This window comes from Zalophus californianus, chromosome 3, assembly GCF_009762305.2.
Source record: "Zalophus californianus isolate mZalCal1 chromosome 3, mZalCal1.pri.v2, whole genome shotgun sequence".
NCBI lineage: Eukaryota > Metazoa > Chordata > Mammalia > Carnivora > Otariidae > Zalophus > Zalophus californianus.
The window spans coordinates 187,992,254-188,010,388 of record NC_045597.1 but is presented as its reverse complement, the minus strand read 5'-3'; the positions used below and the strand labels follow the sequence as shown (position 1 = coordinate 188,010,388).

Here is an 18,135-nt window from a genome sequence, read left to right as displayed (position 1 = left end):
ATCCTGGAATCCTGGGAGTAAGCCCCATGTGGGGCTCCCTACTCAGGAAGAGCCTGCTTCTTCCTCTCCCTCTGTCCCTCCCCCTGCTCTTTCAGTCTCTCTCTCAAATAAATAAATAAATAATCTTTAAAAAAATTTTGAAGTTATTTTTCCTATTTTATATAAACTGAGAATACTGAGGCTCAAAAGGATAACATAAGAGAACTGTCCAAAATCACACTATTTAAATGGCATAGACAGGATTCAAATGTTAATCTTCTGACTCATTCAACAAATATTTATTGCACATTAAGTGCCAAGTTTTATGAATTCAAATACAGATATATGCCATGTCTGCCCTTGGGTTCAGAGGCCTTCCAGGTTCTCTTGCTCAGAATAAGAAGGGCAACCCATTTTACAAAGTACCACATCTATTATATGACTTGATGAAAAATGTAACTATACTCACAAAAAAAAAGCAAACTTAAGGAAATCCCTAATACAGGGGCACCTGGGTGGCTCAGCTGGTTAAGCATCCAAGCATCCAACTCTTGATTTTTGGCTCAGGTCATGATCTCAGAGTCATGAGATCGAGCCCCACATCAGGATCCATGCTCCACAGGGAGTCTGTTTGAAATTCTCTCTCTCCCCTCCCCTCTCCCTCCACCCCTCCCCACACCATGTTCTGTCTCTAAAATAAATAAATCTTAAAAAAAAGAAAACAAAAACAAAAACAAATCCCTAATACATAGAAAGATAAATAGAAACATACATAGATAAGTGATGGGAAATGGCTTTTAATCCACCAATCAATCACAAGCAATATGTGCCAGGTACCATGCAACGATTTGGGAATACAGTAGTAATCACATGATGGATGAACTAGACAAAACACTTTCTTTCACCTACTTTTACACTAAGCCTTTGAAAAACTAATGACCATAGCAAAGCAAGCAAAAGAGCACAAATGGCAAAATGCTTAACTCATCAAAAACTGGTCACTATAATTTTTTCTAACAGATGATACACTGCAAAAAATTAAAATTATTAAAGATAAAAATACTAGTAATCCCTCAATCTTAGAAACAGAACTCTATCTGTAGTTAGCTTTTACTTTACTTTTTTATAATTGCAATCAGTATGCCTACTATTTTGTATAGCAAATTCTTCTCTGTGATTAATACGGGTATACCTCACTGCTTCAGTATAATCTACTACATTATTCCCCACTGGACATTCACTTTGTAACCAATTTTTGTGAACTACAGATAATGAGACAAGAATACCTGCTTTTCTGAACAATTTCTGAAAAAAATTTCAAAAGACTGCAATTACTAGGTCAAAAGACAAGACTTCGTCCACTGCCTTTTTCCCTCAAAAAAAAAAAAAGGGTCAAATCAACATACCATTTCACATTATTGACACTAAGTGCTGCTATCCTTTTAGAACTTTTACTACTTTAATAGTTGTAAAGTGCTACACTAATGTGGCTCAAATACGAATTTTTCATATCAAAGACTTTTCGTGTTGTTTAGTGACTTTATGTTCCTTTGTGTAAAGTGTTTATATTTTTTTCTAAACTAACAGCTTCTTTACCTTTGGACCTATCAGTCCTACATATATTTTTCATATTAGTACCTAATAAGAAAAATATAAAAAACAGGATGGGGCAGGGGCACCTGGCTGGCTCAGTCAGAAGAGCATGTGACTCTTGATCTCAGGACTGTAGGTTCAAGCCCCACACTGAATTCACTGAACATAGAGATTACTGAAAAATAAAGTCTTAAAAAAAAAAAAGAAAGAAAAGGGCAAAAATAGGGAAAATATAGGAAGAAATAAAATCTGACTTTCCTACTTATTGAAAACTATCTTGTAATTTTCAACCCATACCTCATAATGTTTGAATGACTACGCCATACCTTGTTCCAAAAACGATCTGAGACCGGTATTTTGAAGATAAAGAAGAGTACAGTACTAAACAAAGAATAAAAATCTTGAAGTCACTACATCTGATTTTAAATTTTGGCCCCAATTTTGATCTATACACCATGACTTAAAAAAAAAAAAAAAAAATTTGCAACGACGTGGATGGAACTGGAGGGTGTTATGCTGAGTCAATCAGATAAAGACATGTATCATATGACCTCACTGATATGAGGAATTCTTAATCTCAGGAAACAAACTGAGGGTTGCTGGAGTGGTGGGGGGTGGGAGGGATGGGGTGGCTGGGTGATAGACATTGGGGAGGGTATGTTTTATGGTGAGCGCTGTGAATTGTGCAAGACTGTTGAATCACAGATCTGTACCTCTGAAACAAATAATGTAATATATGTTAAGAAAAAAAAAAAAGAAGAAGAAGATAGCAGGAGGGGAAGAATGAAGGGGAGTAAATCGGAGGGGGAGACGAACCATGAGAGATGATGGACTCTGAAAAACAAACTGAGGGTTCTAGAGGGGAGGGGGGTGGGGGGGATGGGTTAGCCTGGTGATGGGTATTAAAGAGGGCACGTTCTGCATGGAGCACTGGGTGTTATGCACAAACAATGAATCATGGAACACTACATCCAAAACTAATGACGTAACGTAAGGTGATTAACATAACAATAAAAATTTTTTTTAAAAAGACCCAATTCCCAATTTAAAAGTGTGTAATCGGAGGGGGAGACGAACCATGAGAGACGATTGACTCTGAGAAACAAACTGAGGGTTCTGGGGGGGGGGGTGGAAGGATGGGTTAGCCTGGTGTTGGGTATTAAAGAGGGCACATTTTGCATGGAGCACTGGGTGTTATAGGCAAATAATGAATCATGGGACACTACAGCAAAAACTAATGATGTAATGTATGGCGATTAACATAAAAAAAAAAAAGTGTGTGTGTCTTGAGGTAAAGCTGCCTAAATTTACATGAACACCAGCCCATTTTAGTTCAAAAATTCAGTAACAAAGTTCAAATTTTGTTACTGAGTGCTTGTTTCCTCAACTGCAATATACTTTTTGATATGTCAAATATTACATAATTAATAACTGCAACAGAAAGATTAAGGTGATAACTTCTCCAGTAAACCAGGAAAAGCCAGAATAATATAATTCTAACATGCAAAACACCCCACATATAAGTATAATGTAGGTGGAGTTCCACCTCAAGGGATCACTGTCATTTTTTTTTTTTTAAGATCTTATTTATTTGAGAGAGAAAGAGAGAGAAAGAGAGCACACAGAGGGAGAGTGAGAGGGAGAAGCAGACTCCGAGCTGACCAGAGAGCCTGACGTGGGGCTCGATCCCAGGACCCTGAGACCACGACTGGAGCTATAGGCAGCCGCCCACCCAACTGAGCCACCCAGGTGCCCCTGTGCCCCTCTCTGTCATTTTCATAACAAAAGGGTGAAACGAATTCAAGAACTTTAAAGTGGACTTCATTCAACTCCTCCCCCCTCCCTTTATGAAAACTTATTCCTGAAGTAGAACATTCTTGCCAAACAGTATATAAATCACAAATGTATAATTCAAAGAGTTTCCATAAAGCAAAAATGTCCACATAACCAAGATATTAAAAAAGAAAGTATCTGGGGCGCCTGGGTGGCTCAGTTAGTTAAGCTTCCAACTCTTGATTTCAGCTCAGGTCTTAATCTCAGGGTTGAGTTCAAGCCCTGCACTGGGCTCCACACTGTGCATGGAGACTACTTAAAAAATAAAAAATTAACAGAAATAAAAATAAAAAAGAAAGTATCAGGAGCACTCAAAAATCTTCATGTCCCTCCAGTCAACCCTTTCCAAAGCAAGCACTATTTCTGACTTTCATCTCTAAAGATTAGTTTTGCCTTTTTTTAACTTTTTTATGCAAATGGAATATTCATTTATGTCTGGCTTCTTTCACTAAACATTATGGGAGATTCATCCACAATGTTACAGAGAACAGCAGCTTGTTCTTTTGCACAGCTATACAGGATCTCATTGTATGGATGGACCACAATATATTAATCTGCTGCTGATTTAGGTTGTTTCTAGTTTTCTGCTATACGAATTGTGCTGCTATCAGCATTCCTGGATATGAAATTTAGTATATGTTTGTATTTCTGTTGGTCTATGCCTAGAAGTGAATTTGCCAGGAGTGAAATAAGGTATAATCAACTTTAGTAAGCACTATCAAATATTTTCCCAGAAAAACAGTATTGTTTACCATTTTTTACCTGTTTTACTCAAACCTCTAGCAAATATCAACATGAGTGCTTCCTATATAGACAAACACAATTAAAGACGAAGGATTAAAAATAAAGAGGAGACTTAAGACATAGCATCCACCCCCCAGGTCCACAGCCCAGACACACACATGTAAACAAATGCATCCATTTATCTCATCTAATCATCATTTTAACCACAAAAATTAAGTTAAACATTACCATCTCTATTGTTCCTATGAGGAAAGGGATACCTGTAGGGGCAATTTCCCAAGGTCACATAGCTGAGTAGTGACCAAATCAGAAAGAGAACGTAAGTGTTCAAACTCCTAATCCTGGGTTTACTCACAAATTTAACCCACTGGAAGAAGGAAAAAAATTCTAGAAAAACTAATGGAGAAAGAGGAAGCTCTGGGATCAAAGTCTAAGAAACTCTAAAAGGGAAACAGACATACTATGCATGGTACAGCTTATAGACAAAGACTACCAACATCTCTATAAGGGGAAGATGGAAATAAATGTATTAATCTTCCAACAGAAATTATGTCAAGGGGCGCCTGGGTAGCTCAGTCATTTAAGTGTCTGCCTTCAGCTCAGGTCATGAACTCAGGGTCCTGGGACTGAGCCCCACATCAGGCTCCTGCTCAGTGGAGAGTCTGCTTCTCCCTCTCCCTCTGCCCTGAGAATGCTTGTGCGTTCTCATACATACATACATAAATGGAATGATGTCAAGATATATACCCCTGGAAAAAATGTTAAGGCCAATTTCTTCACTATAAAAATTTTATCCTAGAAATCATTTTGAGGGGGAAAAAATGACTTCAAGCACCATCTAAGTATACATTTCCAATTATTACTAACATAACTAAAAATTACACCGCATGCAAGAATTGTTCTAAAACATCAAAATAAATCCTTTATCACCTAAGTGATTACAGTGTATTTAATTTGTATAGATTTGATGGGGAGTGAAAATGTCAAAGAGAATTAGATCTATATGATTTGTTTAAAAAAACACATATATTTGTGTATTACTGATATAATTTAAAATAAAAGCTAAATATTGGGCGCCTGGGTGGCTCAGTTGGTTAAGCGACTGCCTTCGGCTCAGGTCATGATCCTGGAGTCCCTGGATCGAGTCCCGCATCGGGCTCCCTGCTCAGCAGGGAGTCTGCTTCTCCCTCTGACCCTTCCCCCCCTCATGTGCTTTCTCTCTCTCATTCTCTCTCTCTCAAATAAATAAATAAAATCTTTAAAAAAATAAAATAAAATAAAATAAAATAAAATAAAAGCTAAATATTAAAAGTCATTCCCAGGCAATTTAGAGGATGCTGTCTAAAGTTCCTTTCATGTCTACAAACTCCAGAATTCCACAGTGGCTAGTGAAGGATACCCACAAGGCCCTTCTCAGCATTTCAAACCAAAGTCCTCCTCCTTCCGTAACACCAGCAAATAAAGTTGAGTAACCAAATATTTTAGTTTACTTCTTAAATTCTTAACAGAATAACTTGTAAGCAAGACTGAAAAGTAAATGTAATTGAATAATTTACAAATTTAATGCCTGACCCAAATATTCCTAACCTATAGTTCATAAATGAACTTGGGGGCTATGAATACTTGAACTAGAAGCACATATTATCCTGGCATGTTTTCTTTTATCAGGGAAAAGGGTCTAAGGTTTTTTAAGAGTCTTAAAGGTATCTATGACCTCCAAAAGATAAAGAAACACAAATTTAAAATATATTTTCTTCTATTCAATATAGCAAACATGACCATTTTATAATCAAACTCTACTATCTATATAATACATGTTCTTATACCAACAGTAACTGGAAAAGTGTAAAAGGTGCTAAAATGCAAATGTACGACATAAACATTTTCCCAATGGCAGTAAAGACTTGGTCATTTCTGACTTAATGTATTAAGTATGAATAGGATTCTTCTAAAAATAAAATTAAATTAAAATGTAATATTGGTTTTAGTCTGGTCTAATTGAGTAGACTTCCTAAGGAGAAAGAGCAGTAAAAGGGCACCTGTGTGCATGTTTGACTCACAGCCAAAAACGGTGTTTATGGAAAACTTCAGATGGAGCAAAGAGGCACTCAGCCAATAAAATCTACAGCTGTGAGACTTGGAACTTACAAGTGCCCAAACTCCAAAAGCAAAAGTGGAATTATGGGACAGACTTTGAAGCTTGTTTATGTGCAAATTTTTCTAGTACGAAACTTTGTATTCCTCTATTCGGATATATAGTCTCTGATCAACACTAAAAATATTTTCTAACACCAGAGAAAATAATGAAAGGAAATCCCATCCAAGTGTTGGTATTTACTTTTTTTCCCTACAATCAACTGTAAATAAAACTCAGGATAGCTAGGAAGGAGAAGTTTCAATCTTATATCCAGAGATTTGTAACTTTTCTCCCATCCTAACTCCTAAGAGGTTACAAACTGCTCCACTCATTAACATTGGTCCTGAAAACACAACAGTTCCTGGCTGGAAGAGACAGACTGAAGGGGCTGCAGCATATCAAAATCTCCTTGAAAAAATACCTCTTGTGGTTTGAATACAGCCCATACCCTACAACCCTCATGTTCAGTCATCTGATGGTATACACCCAGACGCTGCCTCAAATCTCTGGGGAAGAAGATGATCAGTAGATGGGCTTGAATGCAGAACTGGAAGGGGACTAGGCATCTTCTAAAGTATGCGAAATATACCATGTAAGAAAGAATACAGGAGACGGGGCTGAAGTTTTAAAGCTGGGAGATTATTCAAGTACATAGGTAGGACTTTACACTCCAACTACAGCATCTGTTATTCTCAAGTACAAGTTGGTACAGTTATGGACTATATACTAGATTACTTTAGCCAAAAAGAAAAATCAAACACCTTTAAGGGACAGAAATTTGAATTTAATAAAGAATAATGTATCTGGTCTTGGCACGTTGCTCAATCATAATTTTTAATAAAAAATAAATCAGAGAACAGTTATCTAGCACTTATGTTCATTCACAGAAGAAATGTTTTAGAGCCATCTCCAACTGAAAGCAGTAACTCTGTTTAGATAGAAGGGCCCATGTGTTTAGGGTGAAGTTTATATACCATCTATACCAATACAATTTCATCTCAACTAACCTGGTTGAGGTTTCAACCACAAATGAACTAAACTGCTCAGGCTATTAAAATGGGAGTACTATGCTCCTGAGTGGACACTCCAAAGCTGGTCTACAATGTCCATACAATTAGCAACTAGCAATCACTGTCTAGAGACCATAGCAAGACTTTCAAATTGTAGAAATAGAGAAACCAGACCCTTCTTCACTTGAGACATTTCTTTCTTGACAATCATTTTGCCAAATCATTTTTGCCTTAATATATTCTGAAAGAGTATATTATGGAAAGAGGCTTCTAAGTTTGGTAAAATCCTTCACCATCTTGCTAATTATAATGTTGATGCAAGACACATGGCAAATACACTCCCATACTTTCCGAAAGGCAGTGTCACACTGTATTTGCTCTGGCTTTCTCTCCCCCAATCCATCAATTGTCAATTGATACAAAGTATAATTCCCTACCAGTGTGCGTAGGGTATAAGCATCACATCACAAGTCCCTACTTTATGCTTTTACCTTCTCTAGTTCTGAAGGTCAAAGTTTCCAATGCTGTGTCTGAACTTGTATTGAGATGTTTGGCATTAATAAAACAAAGAAAGAATTAATACTTTTTTTAATTTGGGGGGAGGGGAAGGAATCTACAAAGGCGGATTTCACCTTCTAAGTAGCATTATATTGGTCTACATTAATAATTTTCCCAGCAGGCCTTCTTCCATGATTTTACTTTGAACAATCACAGCCTTTGTTTCTTAGATCCTCTTACATGTGACATTTGATCAAAGTTTTAAAATCAGCAGCTAACAGAGGTGGAGAAAAGTACTGCTCAGTAAAGGCATTACACAAAGCCATCCCACAGCTCATTTCAAGGTTGCTACAAGCTGGATCACAGACATTTTCTAGCTAAACACTATTTAGACGTTAAGTTAAATTTTCTGTACCCTGAACACTACATCTTACTGCACATTACCATAATGCTTCTCAGGAAACCATCCCCTAGACATTACTAAAGCATGCTTTAAGAAAATTCTTCAGCTCCTTCACTTAGGTGTGTTTTTGAAAGATAAGTGCAAGGTACCAAACAATTAAGTTTATTCTTATTTAAGATCTCTGCATATAGCCTTTAAAAAAAAAAAAGCCTGCCTCCTTGCCCCTCCCCGCCAAAAATTCAGGTAACTAAATTACCTATATTACCAGTTCTAGAATTAGTGGTAGTCATCCTAGTGAGATGGAATATGAAAAGAAAACTAATAAAATCAATTAATTAATTCATGCCTAGAAGTCCTTATCCAAGGAAATCTTCCCCAAAGATATGGAGGGAAAAAAAAGAATAGTAAAGGCAGTATCTCACACTTCAACATGCTATATAAGGAAAGACGGCTGAAAGGAAATCTTGCAGGGAATTTTATCCCTTTGAACTTTCAAATAAACTCTTAAGTAAGATTATGCAAACTTACTAAAGACCGGTCCTGATTAGAGGGAAAAAATGCACCCCTTCTCCAAGTCAGTTCTGGAGGCTTTCTCCAGAATTGTTAAGGTTTGTGTTGGGTAAAGAAAGACCTCCTAACAAACCAGCATTCTTTTCCACATGATCAGAGCTAATTGGCCCCCCTGCAGACTAAGTGACCAATCACATCAGCTTCAGCTGAAACTAGCCCCCACGACATTATAAACAGAGGAATGTGAACTGTAAACCCAGTCCAAGAAGAGAACCTACAAGCTAGACTTGTAGATTAAAGTTACCTTATTGAAAAGACAGACTCTGCAAGTTTCCTCAAGACCTACCTGTGCACACACAGGCTGACCCAGCAAAAGAACTGGTGAGTACATGAAATAATATTCATTCTTATTTCTTTCCTTAAGGGGAACAGAGAAAGAAATTGAGTGGCAAATGGGGACAGAGCTAGACATCGCCAACAGATTTTTAAAACAAAGATATTACCTTTACAGTCATACATTAAGGTTCTTCATTCTTTTTCCTTAAATTCTGAAAATGGAATAACAGCCCTACTGAAAGCATTACTAGAAATTTTCCTGTTTTATTAAATGCATACTAATTCCACATTATAATATAGAAATGAGTAGAAAGGCCCTAGAAAAAATTTAGTGGCTTGTTTTTACCCCCCTTCCTTGGCTTTTTTAAATATATACAGATATCTTTCTTTTGGAAGGGATAAAAAAAAAACCAAAATGAGCGTACAAGAACGAATGACGCCCCCCCAAAAAATTTTTAAGCCACAAAAAAGATGAATACCTAATTTTAAATGTCTTTTTAAGCACAGAATTATTAACAAAATTAGTAGATGCTTCTACAAATAAGTTAAAATATAAATGAATCTCTGACCTTATATAAGAGAGTTAGAACTCATACTGTTTGCCCCGATTATAGAAGGTAAGAGAAATGATTCTAAGATTCTATACAGTTTTTAACACCACTTGTAAACAAATACACAGTAATACTGTGATCATTTAACATTTGTATTTATAGCCTATTAACTGTTTAATATGAACTACACTACTACCTTACAACACAGCAACAGAAAAGACATAATTTTAAGTGCTACAAATCAAATGAATAAAATGAATCCATAACCTTGACAGCCACTGAAGCAGCCAAACTATCATTTTTATAAAGTAGTGTTTTTTTCCACCAAAGTCTGTAAATGAGCAAATACTTTACAGCCCACACACAGAGATACAAACAAACCTTCCCAAGCTTCAATTCTATTTTCTGTTGGGATCAGTTAGTGAGAATCATATAAATACAAACCAAGACAAAATACATTCAATGGATATTTGTATACCTGTGAAGATATAAAAATTACTTGGAGAGAAAATCTATATGTATCAGGCAACAATGTAATTTTTAAAAACCATACAAGCAGATGTAAAACCACATAAGAGAAAAAAGAAAAAAATTATCTAAAAAAACCTCTGTCAGTTGAGGGAAATGGAAATAAATTTTAAAACTTGTAGAGTTTTAAGAGATCGTGTATTTAATTCCCTTCTATCTCTCTCTTCTTTTAATATAAGAAGCCTGGCCAAGGGGATTGGGTGGCTTGCCCAGCTGACACAGCTATGTAACCAACAGAGCCGGAGCATGGTTGGCTAGATTCCCCACCTTGTCTTCATTATACTAAACCATACTTCTACATGAATCCAAAGATGGACTCATTCAGGGTAATCCATTAAGTGGAGATTGAAATCTTATTCTCTCAACTACTCCACCTCCCAACACAATCTAAACAAAATTGAGTAATGGCTTATATATAAAAAGGAAATTGCTTCACTGTTTTGATATTAGCCTTGACATTCCTGTTCACAGGTTTTTCCATGTATTTAGTTAACTGCAAGAGAAAAAGAATGAAATTGTTGAAGCCTAGAGTGACTGTTACAATGTAGGTAACAAGTAACAATCCTGAAAAAGCCCAAATAATAATACTTTTGTTACCTGTAATATATACAGAAAGCTATCTCCCTGGGTAATGAGTTTTAGAACATTATGAAGTAGGTTGAAAATCAAGAATCAGGGAGTTTTTTCCCCCCCAAAAAACTACTGTGAAACAATCAGCAATTAGTAGCATTCACCAGGACAGTGGTTCCCTAATTGCAATAAGCACGCGGGTACAAGGTAAATGATGGGCATTTTCACACAGGCAGGAAGCGACGAACAACAAAAGTGAAACTAATACAATGTTACATACCAATTTCACCTCAAAAAAAGAAAAAAGAAACCATAAAGGATAGTGCAGGGGTTCACAACCTTTCGGAAGGCAGACTACCATTCCTTATTACATCCTTCTTCCTCTTCAAGTGTCAAAATGCCTTTTCTTTTATAAAATTAGTATGATATATTCTAAAAATTATTTTCTCACCTGGCAAAATGGAATTTGGCAATGCTATGTAAGAAGTCGCCTCTCCACATTTTGTTTTAATTTGTACTGGTTTATAATATACAAAAGATTACACTATGTAATAATTGTGGTTGTGCTGATCTTCAAATATTGTCTTAACTGAAAATATATTTCTTGCCTACAAATCATAGGTCTAAACCTAAACATTCCTAAAGACCAAATATTCTGTAATGACTCTTAAACAATTAACTAGTCCAATGGAATGTAGTATTGTTCACAAAGGCTAACCAGGATCAGAATGTCTATTTTTGAAGCAAAATAGCACTGACTCTGGACTTGGTATGGGATTCATTAACACTTACTACCTTTGGGATCCTAGGAAACTCACTATGCCTCAGTTTCTTTATCTCTAAAATGGGAATTATAATGGTACTTACTACAGTGAAAGTTAAGGAATATTATTAATAATAATAATTAAGCAACCAAGACTGAAAGGTTACTTTGCACCAAGGCATTGCTTACTGGCTTCAAATGAGTTAACACAAGTGTTTGGTATAATTCCTGCCACATAATAAAAAATATATACTGGCTAATATTATTAATCATTACTGTCATAAGAATCATGTATGGGGTTAACAATGATTTAAGACAGATACCTGAGATAATTACAGGGACCAGAAGAATATCTACTAGAAGTGCTAAAAATATGGCTGTCAAAGACTATCTTAGGAATATAATGCCAATCATCTTGGGAAAGACTTTTTCACCAAAATTTCTAAATAGCTTCTTGTAGTAAGAAAATTAACCTGTAAATTTAGCCAGATGTGGAGAATAATACAAATAATCTAAGGCCCCCATCTGCCTAGTGTTTGTTTCTTTCATCTCTCTATCCCTTGGCGACATCTGAAAAACAGGGTAATAATGTCTATCTTGCTGGGGCCCCTGGGTAGCTCAGTCAGTTAAGTGGCTCTTGATTTCAGCTCAGGTCATGATCTCAGGATCCTGAGATCCACCCCTGGTGTGGGGCTCTGTGACCAGCAGGAAGTGGGGGGATGGGGTCTGCTTGAGGATTCTTTCTCTCTGGCTCCCCTTGCCCCTCCCCCCACTCAAGTTCTCTTCCCTTCTCTCTCAAATAAATCTTAAAAAAAAAATATCTTGCTGAGATACCAAAGAATTAGAGATAATGCAATATAGAAGGTACCTAGCACAGTGCCTATGAAAATTTTATTACTGTTTACTTTCAAAACGACAGAGATAAGGTCTCCTAAAACACTTAAAGACTCTAGCAAAATGAGTCATTAAATAGCTGTGCTGAGAAAAAAAATACCCTAAATGATAATGACCACTTGTTAGAATTATGAAGCATTAATGACCTAAGATTTTTTTTAAGTTTATAATATGAAACTAAAATGGTTATCCACTCTAAAAAATTTGAACCATTATCTCAGTGGATCCTGTTCCATCAGTAATTAAAATCTGAAGAAAATACAAGAGAATGTCTCTAATATCACCAATACATGTTAAATTAGCCTCAGGGAGGAAGGAAAGTATATACTCAGCTGGCCAATGTCCAATGACAATATCACAGGAAGGCAGTCTCCACAGCCCCAAAGTCTCTAGAATGCGAAGGACCCAGCAAACCCAAGCAACAACCTAGCTCCAAATGCCTCTAGTCCCCTTCTTAAGTGCCACTGTCATTCGAAAGGTAGTAAGGGAATAATGCAATACTCTCAAGAGCATCTACTTCTGAGGAAAGCAGCTAGGCAGTCAAATATAAACTCCTAGCACTGCATTGTGGCAAAAAGAAAGGGAAAGCAAAGCTGCACTTCCCATTCTGTTCCTGTGAGGCTCCACATAAAAGTTTTAAGACACTTCTGATATAAGCAAGAATCAACACATAGAAAGCATACCTTAGATTTCTTCTCACCACACAGAGAAAAGCATACCCACTGATTCATAGTTTAACTGTTTACAGATAAAAAACTGTACTAATTATCTTTTAAAAACTGCCATTTGGGGGGTGCCTGGGTGGCTCAGTCAGTGAAAGGGCTGCCTTTGGCTCAGGTCATGATCCCAGGGTCCTGGAATCAAGCCACACATCAGGCTCCCTGCTCAGCGGGGAGCCTGCTTCTCCCTCTCCCTCCGCCCCTCCCCCCACTCCTGTGCACGCACACAGACGTGCTCTCCCTCTTGCTCTCTCCAATGAATAAATAAAATCTTTAAAAAATTTTAAAAATTGCCATTTGCTGCCTTAATGGTTATTTTAGTTCATTAAACTTGAATTTTTTTTTTCTGGCTTACTTACTTTCAAAACTAGTATTTATCGGGATAACTGGGTGGCTCAGTCGGTTAAGCGTCTGCCTTCAGCTCAGGTCATGATCCTAGGGTCCTGGGATTGAGCCCTGAATCGGACTTCCTGCTCAGCTCCCTCTGTCTCTTCCCCGGCTTGTGCTCTCTCTCTCACCATCTCTCTCTCAAATAAATAAAATCTTAAAAAAAAAAAAAAAACAAACTAGTATTATCTAGGAATCTCTGCCTAGAATTTATTTTTTTCAAGAAAATAATTTTCTCCCCACCCCACAATCTAACCAGAATCTAGAATATTCAGATGATGGCAATCCATTAGACAGGGAAGGAAAGAATCCATGAAAATGGCCACAAAGTGACAAAAACAAAGCTATTCATAAAACTTTCAATAGGTTAATTAAAAAGCATATATTAAAACTATGGATCTCTAAAAGCTTAACTCTGTCCTAGCATGGAGTTTAGCTTCAAAACATTTGCAGACAGTTTAACACTACATTTCCCTTTTTTTTTTTAAGATTTTTTATTTATTTATTTGACAGAGAGAGAGAACACAGCAGGCGGAGTAGCAGGTAGAAGGAGAAGCAGGCTCCCCACTGAGCAAGGAGCCGGATCGGGGGCTCAATCCCAGGACCCTGGGATCATGACCTGAGCCAAAGGCAGTTGCTTAATCAACTGAGCCACCCAGGCGCCCCTAACACTACATTTCCAAATGATTTCTAGTTATTTACATAGAGGAACACATATATTTAACTTATTTCTTTAAATTATGAATTATCCATAATTATTAATTATGAAAAGTTATTATTTACACATGTTTAGTCAAATCAATACTTTATGCCTGGATTTGTGCAAGAAAGAGACAGGGGTGTCAAAGAGACATGAACCAAAACCCCAAACTTAAGGGATTTTGAAATATACTTGGAAATATTAAAATGCCAAAAAGTATTTTAACAGTCATTCCAGGAAACAATAAGAGATATCCTGAGGCAAGCCATGATTTGGTAGCAAATGAATGGCTTAGTCAATAAATGTCCCCTTGCATGAAGAGAAAAGAGAGCTGTCAGACCAGGAAAGCCTGCCCAGTAGCCAGGGAAGCATTCCAAAAAAAGGAGAAAGTGAATGAGGTCTCAGAATTTATTAATATTAACTGTAAAACAGTTAAGAGCTTATTAATTTATTCTTGGTTTCAGAAAATTACAGCCTGAGATGGATGGCAGTAATTGCAAAGTTATTGCTCCTCTCCTAACTCAGAGATACCGGAGGATGGTCACCAAGGATGGCCACAGCACACTTCAAATGGATGGTGCTCAAAGAGGTCTTGCATATCTGCGAGATGCTTGGGGAATCCTAATGGACATGCGCTGGCGCTGGATGATGTTGGTCTTTTCTGCTTCTTTTGTTGTCCACTGGCTTGTCTTTGCAGTGCTCTGGTATGTTCTGGCTGAGATGAATGGTGATCTGGAACTAGATCATGATGCCCCACCTGAAAACCACACTATCTGTGTGAAGTACATTACCAGTTTCACAGCTGCATTCTCCTTCTCCCTGGAGACACAACTCACAATTGGTTACGGTACCATGTTCCCCAGTGGTGACTGTCCAAGCGCAATCGCCTTACTTGCCATACAAATGCTCCTAGGCCTCATGCTAGAGGCTTTTATCACAGGTAATTGTTTTTGTTCTTAAAAAAATTGCAAGTGGTTTGGAGAGGGGATAATCAGTTATAAGCAACTGTGTTGTAGATTAATTTAATTTGCATCATTAGCAGGTAATATCGAAGACTGAAAAAAAAAAGTCTATGGGCAAATGAGAGGTGAAATTATAAGAAACCTGACTTACACTTAAATTCTACCGGTTGGAACGCCTTAAGAAAAAAAGGACCATTATGACACTAACTTGCAATAACATCTTACACCAAAAAAATATTAACAAAAGGTCTAAAAGGCATTTTTCAGAGAAGCTAAATACTTTGTCAAATAAGTGGATAAATACGCTCAATGCATATTTTGACAATCATTTTACCTAACAGAGGAATTTGATTTTTTTCTCTTTACTGGGTTAGAATTTCCTCCTCTGAGTTTATCTGTTCAACATTTACTCATCATCAGTGAGCCTAGAGTACAACAGTCAGCATTATATTTAGAGATCAAGTAAGTATACACATCCTTACTGGAAATGTGGCCACAAAGATTATGAAATTTTATTTTTAAACCTGATAACACATAAGACTTTCCTCTAAGTAAGTAGGGCTAGTGTCATTTTTATAAGTGATATATATAGTTTAAAAATCAAAAAACAAATCGAAAAGAAAACCTGACTTTAACACACTATGCAATAATAATCTGAAAAGGTAAGTAAAGGGCCAAATGAAGGGTGATCTGGAATGAAGTCCAGTGTGCTGCCAACTGGCTCTATAATCTGTAACAAATCACTTAACTTCCCTGCAGGAGTTCTTAAACTGGGTCAGTCATTAGATAAAATTCAGGGGATCCATGAACTTAGGAAAAACTTGCATCTTTCTTCACTAGCCTCTAACTGAAAATTGCCATTTCCTTACACAGACAACAAAAAACAGCAATATTGGTTTTTATTGGTATCAGCAATATTGGTAACTTTGATACAAACAGAAATCAGATATTTTCCTATCACACTACAGTACTTCAAAAGTACATTATTAAACCCACCACTGTATTTTGTTTAATGCATTAAAAAAGCACATATGGTACTATAATTTTTTAAATGTTCAACTCAATTTCAGTATATTTGGATTCCTTCATTATGTATTTTATTTTTATGCATTTAAAGCATAATTCTGATAAGAGGTCCACAGATCTCTCCAGCCTGCCAACAAGATCTGTGGCACAAAAGTAGTTAAGAAATCCTGACCTACAGCTTAGGGGCACAAAGAAGATGCACTTTGAAAGGTACACTGAAATCACCTTAGAGCCAGAGCCTTCTAAAATAAAAAGGAGAGGAGGAGCTATATAAGTTTCAAAGTTAAAAAACTCCTCAATGTATTACCCTCCCTACCCCAAATCATTCTACTCTGAATCTAATTTCTACTTCAATTTGAAATAATCTCATTACAAATGAATTTCATTTATTTTGTTACTTTTTTTTAAGTGCGGGCAGAAATGTAATAAATGACCATTCTTTGATTTTTGTAAGAAATGAGAATACAAAGTTACATTTCTATGTAACAAAATGAATTCTGCTTAACCCTTCTGAAATCATAGTTTTTAAATAAGGATGTATGTACATTTTGAAAAATTCTTCAGGCAAATGAGACTACCCAAATTAATGTGCTCATCAATTCTTGACTCACTTGGAAGGCATGGCATCAAGAATGTGTAACTATTTGATACACCCTTCTCATTCAGAAAAGGTATTCATATTTCAAGTGTTTGTTCTAAAAAAAATTCAATGATTTCTAATTTAGGTGCCTTTGTGGCGAAGATTGCCCGGCCAAAAAATCGAGCTTTCTCAATTCGCTTTACAGACTTAGCAGTAGTAGCTCACATTGATGGCAAACCTAATCTAATTTTCCAAGTGGCCAACACTCGACCTAGCCCTCTGACCAGTGTCCGGGTCTCAGCTGTACTCTATCAGGAAAGGGAAAATGGTGAACTCAACCAGACCAGTGTGGACTTCCACCTTGATGGCATCAGTTCTGAGGAATGTCCGTTCTTTATCTTTCCGCTAACCTACTATCACTCCATTATACCATCAAGTCCTCTGGCTACTCTGCTCCAGCATGAAAGTCCTCCCCACTTTGAATTAGTTGTGTTCCTCTCAGCAATGCAGGAAGGCACTGGAGAAATATGCCAAAGGAGGACATCCTACCTACCCTCCGAGATCATGTTACATCACTGTTTTGCATCTCTGTTGACCCGGGGTTCCAAGGGTGAATATCAAATCAAGATGGAAAATTTTGACAAGACTGTTCCTGAACTTCCAACTCCTCTGGTCTCCAAGAGCCCAAACAGGACTGACCTGGACATTCGTATCAATGGACAAAGCATGGACAATTTTCAGATCTCGGAAACAGGACTGACAGAATAAGACGTCTCCATTACACCCTATTTTTTAATGTATTAAATATACCCAGCCAGTTATGCAGCTACTTTTCTTTCATATCTCATGTTTTCTCTTTTTTTAAATGCTGATTACATCTCTCTGATTACATCATGGTAATCAAGCCTATGCCCATAAAAATGGCTGAGCTAACAATACACATTCTGGAAATATAACATTCTACCTTACAAGTCTGTATCTGTGGTTAACTGCTGAAATCAATGCATCTCAACATGACAGATATTTATTACAGAAATGTTGGTGGATTTATTATAAGGTGGTATGATACCACTAATGAAGGTAAAACAGGACAATTAAGTTTAACACAGCCGAACTCTAAAATCAATCACAAATCTCTCATTTCATCTGTAAGTTGAAGAAACAATCTAGTCTTAAACCTAGCTCCCTGGGTAGAATGATGATTTCACAATATTTAATGAACATCCTTTTAAAACTGTTATTTTTTCAAGACAACAAAGATCATTCCTCTGGTTCTTCGTACTACAAAACTGAAGTATTACCCCCTTAATTTTTAACATCTAAGAACAAAAATTCACACAAACACACAAAAACAGCAAAGTATAGATTTATACATAGCTCTAAAAGCATCTGCGCATGATATCCGAACACAT

At 36.7% G+C, this 18,135-nt stretch overlaps 2 protein-coding genes across 15 annotated transcripts in view; one reads left to right on the top strand and one right to left on the bottom strand.

The window, feature by feature from the left end:
• GIGYF2 (GRB10 interacting GYF protein 2) overlaps positions 1-18,135 on the bottom strand; it is a 147,958-nt gene that overhangs the window by 62,320 nt on the left and 67,503 nt on the right. The gene's annotated exons all lie outside the window — the stretch shown is intronic.
• Positions 8,975-17,693, top strand: KCNJ13 (potassium inwardly rectifying channel subfamily J member 13). 3 transcript variants are annotated; one of them, XM_027588419.1, is made up of 3 exons: positions 8,975-9,088; positions 14,620-15,095; positions 16,869-17,693. In XM_027588419.1, exons 2-3 carry the CDS (start codon positions 14,636-14,638, stop codon positions 17,489-17,491), a joined length of 1,083 nt encoding a protein of 360 aa, XP_027444220.1. In that variant the 5' UTR covers positions 8,975-9,088; positions 14,620-14,635; the 3' UTR covers positions 17,492-17,693. The 3 variants fall into 3 exon arrangements, with proteins under 3 accessions (XP_027444220.1, XP_027444221.1, XP_035582436.1); XM_027588420.1 differs by lacking the exon at positions 8,975-9,088 and having other exon boundaries at positions 14,601-15,095; XM_035726543.1 differs by lacking the exon at positions 8,975-9,088 and having other exon boundaries at positions 14,601-14,859; positions 16,869-17,056.

Bases quoted from the DNA above. Each gene is read 5' to 3' on its own strand.
- KCNJ13 (XM_027588419.1), top strand. From the start codon at position 14,636: ATGGATGGCAGTAATTGCAAAGTTATTGCTCCTCTCCTAACTCAGAGA. The intron at 15,096-16,868 runs GTAATTGTTTTT...TTTCTAATTTAG, and splicing joins GCTAGAGGCTTTTATCACAG to GTGCCTTTGTGGCGAAGATT.